This window comes from Carassius carassius, chromosome 44 (genome assembly GCF_963082965.1).
Source record: "Carassius carassius chromosome 44, fCarCar2.1, whole genome shotgun sequence".
NCBI lineage: Eukaryota > Metazoa > Chordata > Actinopteri > Cypriniformes > Cyprinidae > Carassius > Carassius carassius.
This window is the reverse complement of record NC_081798.1, coordinates 17,837,188-17,850,871: the sequence shown is the minus strand read 5'-3', so window position 1 is coordinate 17,850,871 and position 13,684 is coordinate 17,837,188. Positions and strand designations below refer to the sequence as shown.

At 37.5% G+C, this 13,684-nt stretch overlaps 1 protein-coding gene across 9 annotated transcripts in view; it reads right to left on the bottom strand.

Moving 5' to 3' along the window:
- The window catches only part of LOC132126593 (calmodulin-binding transcription activator 1-like), a 315,141-nt gene that overhangs the window by 157,445 nt on the left and 144,012 nt on the right, over nucleotides 1-13,684 (bottom strand). For all 9 annotated transcript variants that reach the window (XM_059537948.1, XM_059537954.1, XM_059537946.1 and 6 more), the window contains one exon: nucleotides 4,414-4,481. In XM_059537948.1, coding sequence (XP_059393931.1) covers nucleotides 4,414-4,481 — 68 coding nt within the window. The remainder of the gene's footprint in view (nucleotides 1-4,413; nucleotides 4,482-13,684) is intronic.

Below are 13,684 nucleotides of genomic sequence, written 5' to 3'. Positions count from 1 at the left end.
CACTGGCCTACAAAGTCCACTACAACTCGAGCAGGAAACATGAACTCCAGGAGACGAGCGGACACTTTCTCCTCTGTGCTGTCCTTCACTCTGTTTGTTATCAATTTTCTCCTCATTCTATCCTCCTTCGGTTCGGATACAAAGAGCCCTGGGAGTATTTGCACATGAATGAGAGTGTGGTGTTTAATTACAACCTCAGATGCACTCCTCTTGTGGAAGAGAGGAGAGACACATGACACAAAGCAGATCAGCCAAATTCAACTTTGACAAAACGGCAGCAGGCATGCATTGGTATTCCTCAGATGTCATTGTTTGGGCCCTTTATGTTCTGTTCTATAGAGAGAGACTGGAGGAGTCTGGGAGCAACGGCACGGCAGATAAGGGAGGAGAAAAGCACAGAAACAAAATTTATTGAGGTTTATGCTTAAGACGGGAAAAAAAAAGTTGCCAATGGGATAAGAAAAATGAATGTGTTTTCCCTTTTGAATTAAATACCCATATTTACCCCAATGGCAAATGACACTTTTTCCCCCTTGTTTTAAGGATAAACTTCACTAATAACTGAAAACAGCTCTATATCATTTCACCTCTAGCTAAATTAAAAGTACAAATAATCCATGTAGTCTCTCAATATAAGGTCACAAAATCACATAATAATAATAATAATAGTATCACTATATTGTTGTTTCTGTATTTATTATTCTATATGATTTTGTTATTAGAATAATGTACATAGCTTTATATCTTTGCATATTCATAATAAATAATATATAAAAATAAATATATGAATTATATTAATAACAAAATAATTGTTTATATCAAGTAAAAAGATCACAGCACACCTCGTGTAACAAATCAAAAGTAAAATATTCCATGTAATCTCTCAAATTAATGATGCCTTAAAACCACATACTACTGCTACAACTACTACTAGTACTACTACAAATTATTATTATTATTATTAAAATTAAAAGCTGATATGTTGTTGCACTGTATGTGTGTGTGTGTGTGTGTGTGTGTGTGTGTGTGTGTGTGTCTGTGTGTGTATATATATATATATAATTCACCTATTTTTTTTATTTTTATCATATACACATAGAGTGGTGGTAATGCCAAGATCTGCCAGGCATATTAAGGTTAACATGTACACACCAGAACAGATTTTAAATAAAAATACACAAAGCCAGAACGCCTGGCCAAAAACTGACACATTGCACAGCAGAGCAACATATGTGTGTACAATTAACAGCACTGAACTAATACCGACAAAAATACACCACAGATTATCTTATCGGAGCTATAAAAACAACTGAATATCCTGAGTGAATTACCCAAGCTATCGTTTCATAAAGAGTCACTACTGAGATACAAGCACTCTTTTAACTTCAAATTAATATGACACAATCATCGCAGTGCTTTCATTGCTTTAATCACATTATAAGATGAATGTGAATGTGTGTGTGTGTGTGTGTGTGTGTGCGTGTGTGTAAGTGTTTATGGGGTGATGTTGGCTGTGTATCTCCAGTCGTCGCTTGCAGTGTGAACTCAAACTGGTTGTGACCCCTGAAGACAGCCTCGAGTCACGCAGGCTTCATTAAGAGCAGGAAAGCACTCGCTGCACTAAACAGCCATGGCAAATTGCAGACTGAAATCAGTGCCATTATGTAAAGGCAGGCTGGGGGCTGAGAGGGGCTGTGTGTGTGTCTGTGCACAAGTGTGTGTGTGTGCTAGAGACTGAATGCGTGTGTTCACATGTTTGTTTGTTTGTGTGTGTGTGTGTGTGTGTGTGTGTGTGTGAAGAGGACAGTTGCCCGGCAGTCTCTTCCCTGCTGCTCTGCGTCCTGGCGCTATCACACACTGCGATCAAATCATTAACGCTTCATCGTTAAGCTCTTATTTGGATGCTCTTTTCTCATGTGACCCACATAATGGGAGCACACATATTCTTTCTAAAAGCAAATCTTTTTTTAAAGATAAAGTACCATTCAAAAGTTTTAAAGTCAGTACATTTGTTTTCTTTATTTGAATCAAATGAATACTTTTATTTAGCAAGGATACATTTACAATAGGTGCATTTCCATTACAGATTTGCGCAAAGCTTTTGCGATATTTTATAAATGTTGTTCAAAACCTTTGTGAAATGACGCCATTTGCATTAACCAGTGCTATGCAACTAAAACAGCATTTTTTCCCTCTCGCGATAAGTTATGGCCACGGATGTTCATAGGTTTACGTTTATATTGCAGCCACCGCACTAGCAATTATATTTAATCAAAGAAGACGTATGTGTGTATCTTTAGCGAAGCAGCACTGAGAGCTGCTTGTAGGATGCTTATGCAGCTGGTATAAACACAAGCATTGACTAGAGTGGCCGTGTCGGAGCCGTGATGCACTGAAGACTTGTGCTGTGTAAATAAGGGGTTATCCATCCAAGTGTTTATGGCAAGGAAAGCCCCTTATTCTTGAGACTGCACATGTATAAGATGTTCCTTGAATGATATAGTACATTAAATAATGATCATATGATTTTTACATACACCAGGTGAACTTTAAATGCAAAAATAACTGTTTCCATTGCAGTTTTGTGATATATTCCCTTTTCAAAATTGCCTGAAAAACCACCTCATGCGAGTGTGAAAACATTTTTTGTGATATATTGGAATTTTTGCAATTTTTGATGACAATTGACATGTCATGTTGACAATTGCACCTGAAAATAAAGCACCGTTTATTTGTATATCATGTGTATTTTATTATGTATCTTTGTGCTTATTTTTAAATAACAGAGATAAAATAAGGACAAAGATTTTGCTCTTTTCCCACTTTAGCCAAAAAAAAAATTATATTTATTTTATATTTTATTACCTTAAAAAGGCTTTGTCTTTATAATAAGGTACTAGTTTGGCTGTAATGCTTAGACAACTTGCAAACTAGTAAAACCAACATGAAAAAGAATCGAGATGAAATTGTAAATCGTGATATTTATAAAAAAATAAAAAATAAAATCATGATATGATATATGATATTTTTGCCATATTGCCCACCCGCAATTTTAACCTATATTAAAATTAAAAACACTTATTTGAAATTTAAACGATATTTCACAGTACAACTTACTGTATTTTTGGTCAAATAAATGCAGCCTTGTGGAACATATTCTTTGGAAAAAAAATAAAATACAGACTGTATTGAAATGGGGTAAATGCAATCTGGCTAAAACACATCTGCATATCAGGATACAAAATGCAGGTTTTCTGATCTCTGAGTGAATAAATAGAATTCATTTATCATTTAAATTTGTCATTTTAAACCAACACGCTTCTTTATTCTACTTAAAAAGTGTGCGTGTGCTTCTTCAAAATAAATGACACTTGCTATTTTGTTATCTAATGCAATCACACTCAAGCTACTTTTATGCACGGCTTAATTCTTAAAATATGTTTTGGGGGCGCAGCATATGTGTCTGTGTGCCTACGTAAAACACAACAAATCAAAAAACATCTCATGAGTCATTTGGTATCTGATGTCAAAGCTGAATCACTAAAAATCGTTACACAAGAAAACAAGGTTGTTTCTTGAACAGTTGTGTGCTCAGTTAAGCCTCGTCTGCTCGCTGTACTTACAAATGTGTTTGTACATGATGGTCCAGATGCTGGCCAGGTAACCTCTGTCCATGTAAGCAGCTCTTGAACCCGAAACCCCGATTAGTTTCCCTTGATTTTGCTTCCCATACAAACCCTTGCCATTTCCACAGCTTTCTGTTTATGAATAAATCCAAACTTATCTTTCTGGCCCACCACATATAAGCATGCAAAATTGCTCTTTTTGATACCATTGGATATTTACGTTGGATAATTGGATTATTTATGTTCACAAGTTCCTTATGTTATGAATAAATTTAATTGCATGGCCTTCTACAGAAATACACTGTGCTGAAAACATTTGGAACGTCAAAGTTTAGAATTAATCTGCGTGCCATTTGGTTGCTATTGACGTGTGCTTCATATATAACCACATATTATCTTAATTTGCATTCATCATCATATCACAGCTGTTATCTCTCAGGATAGATATAGAAACTGGCATTAAAAGTAAAAAGCTTTTTCATTATCGCTGCTCAGTAAATCAAGTAACACTGTAAATTTCGTGCTGAGCCCTTATCACCGTAGGGTGATGTTCTACGATCTCACCACATTACCACCCACGTTAATGGCATTGGTGAGCAAAGCCAGCATTAAGCTAATAGACCTGGCCACATCTTGCATTATAAATAGTCATTAATATTCCATTATCTGTCGGCACATGCCCACGAAATGTGCAGGAACTGGCAGCTGTGCTGAAACGTACCTTTCTGCTTTTCAGGTAACACTGTGCACTCAAAATGAAGAAACGCTGCCTCGTGTGCAATCATACCTGGTTTTGGGGGACGTCGTCAGCCACTCCTCATGTTTTTCAAACGTAATCAAGTAGGCCGCAATCTCCTGCAACATAACAAACAGAAGCATTTAGAATCTTGCTCTTTTTTTACTCTTTAAAATGTGCCTTGAAAAAACAAATTACGTAGTTCAATATTAATCCCATATATCAGCTGAAATATTGGTTAGGACAAATATTTTCTACCTTAGGAAAAAAGTCCTATTCAGCACACATTTTTACAACATTCTTCAATCTCTTTCCTTTCTCTTCATCCTATTATTTCCTTTCTACCTCCACAGGTCACACCAAAGAAGCACATCAAAAATATCCAAGGTATTTTAGTACCATTCAAGGTAAGGTTTTCAAAGTCCATTGTATTTTGGACATGTACCACTGCATTCCCGGAAATCCCTTGAGAACACTTCAAAATGCTTTTAAAGCCCAATTCAGTTCTTAAAACTGAATGGAGAAAGCAAAAAGCCACAAAAAATGTAAAAACTTAAAGTTAAAGCTTCAGGTTTATAGGCCTAGACAGACATACAGATATAACCAAGATGGATGGAAAGAATGATAGAATGATGTATAGAATGATAGGTAGACAGAATGAAATAACAATAGATATAACAATAGATAGGACAATAGAATGATAGAACGAAAGACAGAACAACAACACGATACATAGATAGATAGATAGATAGATAGATAGATAGATAGATAGATAGATAGATAGATAGATGTTACATGTTGCCCTTAATGTTATCTGTCTATACTAAAACAAATGTATCCAAGCCAACCAAGTTTGACTGTCTCTCAGATGCTGTAAAATTGACAAGCTTTCTTCTGCAGGCATTATAAAGTTAGAGAACTCCATTTAAACACCACAAAACACAGCATTATAAATTTAGCGAGTTTTGTCCAACTGCATGATCTTGTGAAACAAGGTTTAAGCATTAGTATGAGTGTCCCGTACATCTCCGAGCCAGGACACAAGAGTCGCGGATGACCCCGAGGATGACCATCGTTCAACCACTCCGGGGTATTCGCAAAGTGTTCAGACTGCCCACTGAGCTGCTGTCAGGAGCCAAATTACACAGCCCCCAGGGGCAAATCGCATATCCAGTCCTACAGCCAATCAGCATGCCATAACGACTATCAACTCGTCTGACAAGTGGCAGATCCTGCATCGTATCACTGTGCAACCATTACCGGAGCGCTTAAGACAACATTCACGTGCACATGAGTTACTTGTGCCTTATTCTGAGATCAGTTGAAAGACCGATCTCATTTTATGCACCAGTGGGCTCATTTGAGCAAAGCGTGAGAAGAATCCATGTCTGTGCTTCTAGAATCCAGAAACAACGTACGCCGCATATATATTAACGGCTCTATCACAGTTGTTTGCACTTTAAATGAAGTAGAACGTGGCCAAACAGAAGGGATTTGGGTAACAAGTAGCACACGTCTACAGGACAGACACATCAGGATGCTCTTCACAAGGGTAGAGTATTCGACTGACAGACACGCAAAAGATTTGCTGTGTATCTACATGCGGCCATATGCTCTCTTGGCTCGGCTCTTAGAACAGGCAGAAGGCCCAGGGAAGTGTATGGGAACACAACTGGCAATGTTCTCTCTTGGTTTCAATTTAGAGATGCCAACTTGTGCAGTGCCAATTTAACCCTGCTGCCCTCATTATTGAAGGCAAAGAGGGAAGGGATGGGTCTAACAGAGGAGAAATGAGTAGTGCATTAAAGAGCCAAGAGGAAAGAGGAAGTGTTCATAAACACAAGTGTCTAGAGAAGGGTTGTAAACTGTTCAGAAAAGAATCAAGAGTGCTTTTTAATTCCATTTAATTCTTGAATTGGAAGAGAATCTATTTTTAATCCAGGAATTGAATCAGAACAAACATGATGGAGAACTGGTGAATGCAAATTTAAGAAGGTTGAATTTTTAAAGGGATCCTTCACCCAGAATGAACATTCTGTCATAATAACATTTAGTTCTAAACCTGTATGACTTTTTAACTTCTGCGGAATACAAAGATATGTTAAAGAATGCCCGGATTAGTCTAAACTACACTGAACCTCACTGACTTTCATTTTTTCTGATGTATTCATTTTTGTTCCTTTGAATAAGGAGACTCATACAGGTTTGGAATGATATGAAATTAAGTAAAAGCTGACAGAAGATGACATTTTTGGGTGAACTATCACTTTAACTCGAAAGGCGATGTTTGAAAGTTGCCTTGTTAAAACTCTGAGTTAAAAAGTTTAAAAAGCCATAATTATTATTATTATTTTTAAAATGTCTCTAAGTTTTCAGTATGTATAGATGGAGGATGGATGGATGGAATGAACAACTAATAATAGATAGAGCAATAGAACCAATGAACCAATGATGGATTGAAGAAAAAAATGTATTATTGATGGATGGAATGAACAATAGATAGAGCGAAAGAACCAATGAATGAATGATAGATCGAAGGAACAATTAATTTACTGATGGATGGATGGATGGATAAATGGATGGATGAATGGATAGATGGAACAAATGTCAGAACCAATAAACAAATTATGGATCGAAGGAACAATTAAATTATTGATGGATGGACAGATGGATGGATGGAACGAATGATAGATAGAGCAATAGAACCGATGAATGAATGATGGACCGAAGGAACAATTAATTTATTGATGGACGGACAGATGGAGTGATGGAACGAATGATAGATAGAGTGATAGAACCAATGGATGAATGATGTATTGAACATATAATGAATATATTGATAGATGGATGACGGAGAGATAAATGGATGGATGGATGGAATGAATGATAGACAGAGCAATAGCACAAACAAATGGATAACCAACTGAACATCAGAATGATGGATGAACAAATGATAGATGGATGGATCTCCAGCAACACATTGAAATAAATTATATTTTGCTACAGTCTTCTGCAACAGACCAAATGGAGAAGTATTGCAAAAACTTCAAGTTTTGTGCACCAAAAAACTCACAGAAAAACACGCTGATTGTCAAACAAGAGGTCATAATGTCCACACTCATTAGTCAAAAACAGCACAGTAACACTAAGCAAATGAGGAAAAATCCAGCTGGTATTATAGAGCATAAAATTGGATAATCTGCTAATTTTATGATTTGAATGTGATCAGATTTGGCTCCTGACGCCAGGGTATGTGGGCCAACTCTTTGTTGTTTTTGCAAAGCGGTCCACCATCTTATATGACCGTAACTTCTTTGTTATCATGTTTACCGCTGGGCCGGATCTGGTTGTTTGTTACGCTGGGACCCCGTGAGCGTCCTGGCACTGTCGCTGATGGACTGAATGAAAAACAATGACCCGCTGTAATTTGGCAAACAAGCATCAAGACAGATACCGAACATCGGGGAGCCGAGCCTTTGTCAAATTCTGTTTATTCAGGAGTCAATTCTCAGCGGCCCACTTTTCTTTACCGTCCCTTCTCTCCCTAGTTTTCCTCATTTTCCGATAAGCTTGTTTTTTGTGCTTCCTTCACTTTTCCCAGCACTCCTCCCCTCCTCTGCCTTATTATTCCTCTGTTCTGTGCTCCTAACTCAGAGATGTAGTCACCAAAGAGATTAAATGACAAAGTCATTTTGCACTCAAATGAAGATGAAGGCCTCGGGGCTTCAGCGTTCTGCCAGAGAACATCCCTTCCCCTTTCCCTTGCTTCTCCCGTTCCCCCTCCCTCTGACTTCCCATGAACCCTGGGGGCCAGTCGTTTGGCTTCTAGCGAACCTGCTCCAGGCGGCACTTTCCCTAACCCGCAGTTAACCTGAAGGGTGGCGCTGATGCCTCGCTCTGACTGCCAATGAGCGCTTCTAAGTTTGCCACTCAGGAGCCGACAAACTGTGAAACTCCTCAAAGCACTCTTTAAACTATAGTAGGGGGTAAACGGGAGGCATGTGAGAAGGAGCCGGTATTTCAGACAAACTGAAGCATCTCCTTCCTCCCAGACAATGCCTCTCACTCTCTCTCTCTCTCTCTCTCTCTCTCTCTCTGGCTTATGTCTTGAATGCTTGTTGCTAAACTTTATGAAATGCAAATCGGCCTCCTGTGAAAATGATCTTTGAAACACTTCTAACAATTCAACACCAAAGGAAGACATGAGCAAATCCTGCTACCTGTTTCAAAAGGCCAGGCCTGCCATCCGTCTCCCTCTGTTGTTCCCAATATGAAAGAGAAGAAGTCGTGAACAATATGACTCCCTGACAGGTTTATTTAAAGGGAAGTGTTCGAGCTGCAAAATAGACGCAGTGTAAAACGTGTGGGTTTTGCGTCATAGTCAAGCTTGTGAAAAAGGCGTAACGTCTATCAAGTTCAATTGCTCCAGCTATTAATTCAAAGTATCAGTCACACTTTGATGAAGCACTTTGTTGAAGTGATCAAGCCGGCCTGGTTGAGCTCAGGGGAGTCTTTTGTTACTTGACCATGGGTAACACTCTAGAATTAAATAAGGCAAAAAATGGCAATTAAAATCAAAGTCATTTGCTACAAGATCGGTGGTGTGCTCATGCAATGCACCAAAGACAAATAATTGTAAAATATTAGGACTGGGCATCAAAAGTGACAGCAATAATCAATCATGAAAACGTATTGATGCATCTCATGACTTTTACTGAATTTTTAAAATCTCCTGTCACCTACTGTACACAAATGTGACAAAAAGGGACTTGGTTTGTAATTGTGAGATTGATTAAGGCTAGATGTTTGTCAGTACCTTCTGGTTTAATTACACAAAAACGTAACAAGGCACAGGATTTTATTTTAGGAGTTGATCAGACTTTACAGAATGAGAAAAATGATTGTTTGTGGTTTAAAATAGCAAATTCTTTAAATAAAATAAAAAATTAAAAAATTAAACTGTAAAAAAAAACTAACTACCAAAATGGAATAATACAATCAAATAAATTAAAACATAATAATAATAATAATAATATGTAACGAGACAAAGACCAAAAGTTGTAACCTCCCCACATGTACTCAAACAATAACTAAAATGCCCAACCCTAATACAAAGCTTGTAAAATGTGATCTTACATCTCTGAATGATTTCTGCATAATTCATATTAAGTTACTAATTTAGGCAAAGAATGTAGGCCTTGTAGTTCTGCTGAGGGTCATCCTAAAACCGACTCTCATTTGACAGAACTCGAATGCACATTAAACCCAAACTGCTCCCCGAGGCACCACGATGAAAGCCGTAGAGAGTCTTCATTCGGCTGAAAATACTCTCCTCCACAATTTGCTGCAGGATGAAAAAAAGAATTTTGCACGACAGATCCTTTCTGAATGCGTGCCCTGACTCATTAGTGCAAGACTCCATCACAATTGGTTCCTGCCATGGTCCCCACAGGTACCCTTAAATCCTGCGTTACATAGATGGCTGGCAGTTTCTGAAATGAGTATTAGTCAGAGTGTACCTCGCTGAACTGCGCTGAACACTTAAACCAACACTCACACGTTATTAAGCAGCAGACGTTGTAAAGCTGTACGGTCAGCTCGGTTGTGAGCACACCGTCACTTCTAATCTGTGTAACTGTTGGTGTCCTTAAGGGCCTGGTCCACCAGCCTGGAAAGACTTAGGTGTGGAGAAACACACAACCAGTCAAAACTTTGGAATGATTAAGATACTTAAAAGGTTTTTGAAAGTCTCTTGTGCTCACCAAGGCTGCATTTATTTGATCAAAATGCAGTAAAAACTGAAACATTTTTAAATAGTATTTCAAATTAAAATAACCGTTTTCTATTTAAATATAAAACATTATTTATTCCTGTGATGCAATGCTTAATTTTGAAATGCTTAACTACATTTTGACCAGTAGTGTAAGGAAAATAGGAAAGTAGGAAACATAGAACTACTTCGAAACTTTAAAACCAACACCATGAACTTGCTCTTCTAGGCCTGTACGTCAGTGAGATGTACTTCCACATGCATCTGTGCTTCAAACTGAGTGTCTTTATGTTTCCCTCCCAAGGTCAGCAGCAAAAAAGAAATGAAGTCCCTCCTAGAGTCTCACTGTCATCTCAATAATCATAATCAAACTGCTCATCCACAATCTTTTACATTGTCTCCCCACCCACTCAGTAGATGAGACGTCACCAAATCACAGAAAGCAAATTGACAATCCACTTTAAAAAGTGGGAGAGGAAATTGAGCCATTAATCATAGCGCTTGCGTCCGCCACAGCGGCCCTCGTACTGTCCATATGCGCGCACACACAAGCCGAGACCGACACGACACTCAGGAGTCTCTGTAGCCTATTGCAGAGAAAAGATAAATGCTTCCTTTAACTGTCATTTGCCAATGTCTCTCTTGCACTTTGTGGAGATGCCGCTCCAGAGCCCTCTTTGATTAGTGGATGTGTGCGGTTGGGCCTTCCAGACGTGGGCTCAAGGAGAACGACTCCGCCGAAGGTGCAGAGGACATCATAGAGTTGTAAGATTGATGTTCACTCAGGTTGGCAGAGGACTGGAGAAATGTACTGTGGCATACTTTAAAAGAAGTCTGACTGGAAACCCTGCCAGAGAAGGGCAGAGAAGGTGAGAGGACCATTAATGGGGATCCAGGTCACAGAGTGGTCCTGTGTCTGGTCCTCCAGGAACCTCGAACTGAAAGGTTTTGGACAAACGAAGAACTAAATCAAGTGGTTTAATTAAGCAAGTGCTAGTTGTGTTACTACCTCGTTCGGAAATATTTTAGGGGTCCTAAGAATACGAGATGAGAAGGACTGGAAGTGGGAACAAAAACACTATTCTTTAAAAAGACGATGTAGAACATGAATATATTCCTCAACATGTGTCAGACATTAAAGGTCAACGGGAAATTAAACTTGACTCCATTTACTTTCTCATATAACTGTTTCATGGCTATAAAGTGCATGTCATTGCACACTACTCCAGAGAGAGAGAGAGATAGAGAAAGAGAGAGAGAGAAAACTAACTAAATAAATGATGCTGTCTGTGGTACATTTCAAACATAAAATGCAACTCAAGATGCTTCACAGATCAGTATTTAAAAAACATTGAAATGAATATGATGATGAAGAAGAAGAGGAAAAAGTAGTAAAATAAATCAAATAAATAAAATTCCTTATATTAACACGGATAAAACCCACAACAAAATAAGTAGCGAGAAAAAAAAATGTAAAAAAAAGTAAAAGGAAAGAAATGAAAGGGACACATATTTCATGCATAGAATCCAGCTAAAATGGCTTCAATAGTCAAAATACAATATAATATCCAGAGGTGGAAAGAGTACAAAAATATTCTACTCAAGTAAAAGTACCATTACATTAATGAAATTTTACTTAAGTACAAGTAAAAGTACCAGTCTAAAAAATCAACTCAAGTAAAAGTAAAAAGTAGCTCATTTAAAATTTACTCGGAGTAAAAATTACTTAGTTACATTTTAACAGTGGGAGGGAGTCAAAATGGGACAGGCCAAGGGTGTCAAACTCAGTTCCTGGAGGGCCACAGTCCTGCACAGTTTAGATTTAACCCTAATTAAACACACCTGATCCAGCTAATCTAATCATTTAGGTTTATTTGAAAACTACATGATATGTGTGCTGGAGCAGGGTTAGAACTAAACTCTGCAGGGCTACGGCCCTCCAGGAACTGAGTTTGACACCCCTGGGATAGGTATATTAACCTCAAACTAGTTGTTTTTAATTAAAGGAATCAGTTATTTAGAATAATAAAACATTTGGGCTGTTACCAGGCAAATCATTATCAACAAACTCATCTTTTCAATACAGAGGAAATGCAAAAGCTTCATCGGACGTGGCATTTAGATGTATTTACACACTGTTTAGTGCAGGACAAGAATGCATTTAACCTGCAGTTACAAATGCATGAATAATGTTTTGATATGCCAGACATAAAATGTTGAATACTCATTTGAAATTATAAAAACTTAATTATAAAAAAAAAAAAAAATCAAAAGATACTTTAAATGTGAAATTAAAATGGCCAGTATGTGTCAGCAAGTCACTGTTAATAAGTGAGTCATTGCGATTGAACCAAATCATTTAAACGGTTGATTCATTCAGAAACGAAACACTGTCATGTTGCTCAGAGATGCAAAATTTTGCTTTGGTGGCTGTGTTTGGAATAAATTTTTGTTGTAGAAATAGAGCAAAAACCGGCAATATGGTGTCTAAAACGCAAGTCTCTTAGTTTGCTGTCCTGTTGTAAAAAAAAAAAAAATATATATATATATATATATAAATATATATATATAAATATAAATATATATTTAATAAATATAAATATAAATATAAATATATATATATATATATATCATTGGCGGCTGCTGGTCTTTCAAAGAGGGGAAGCTCATTTTCGGCCTACATTATAACCCTCTGATGGTCTTCATTTGTAATGACACTCGGGGTCTTTTTGACCTCAGACAATAACATTTCATTTTGTAATAGTAAAATATTTAAATTTTTTACAAATATAATTTTACTCTGTTCAATTATGTTTTTACTAAACTTTGTACAGTTTTTGGAGGATTTAAATCTTTTACATTTCTATAAATAAATAAATATTTATTTAAATAGGCTTTTTTTTTTTTACAAAAAAAGAAAAAAGCATTTCAGGTAAAATTCACTTCATAAAAGACCCAGATTTCTAACTTTCATACATGGGGATACCATGGATAATTTTATAAGGTTTAATGTAAGATTTTTGCCCATTTTTGGGGAAATTCAGTTTAAAAATGGTAATAAATCACTTTAACCACTAGATGGCTATAGTGTGTGTGTGTGTGTGTGTGTGTGTGCGTGCGCGCGCACATTTTCAATCTTAGTTACCAATTCAATTTTGTGGTGGTTCTGCATTTTACAAATATCAAGAAATATTGCCGCAGTTTGTCTTTCGAATACACTTGAGAAATCCGCGATCATGGGACTGAGCGTGAAACAGCTTCACCGACTTCTTATGGTGCAGACCGCTGTCAGTCAAAAGGAGATCGACAGATCCTCCAATCATCACGCGGAAGCCCAGTCTTCATTCACCTCCAGAGACGCTGAGCGTCCGTGGGCGGGACATAATCGCAGCATTTATCCAATGACCGTCTAGCTTCGGAGCACTGAAAAAAACTGTTCAAAGAAAGCCCCATTGAAGTCGCTCGGCTTCTTTAGGGAAATGCACTGTGACGCTGCGGGAATGTATGAGAAGAAAATCGAGTCAGCCGACTTGTAGCTGATTAACACAATAC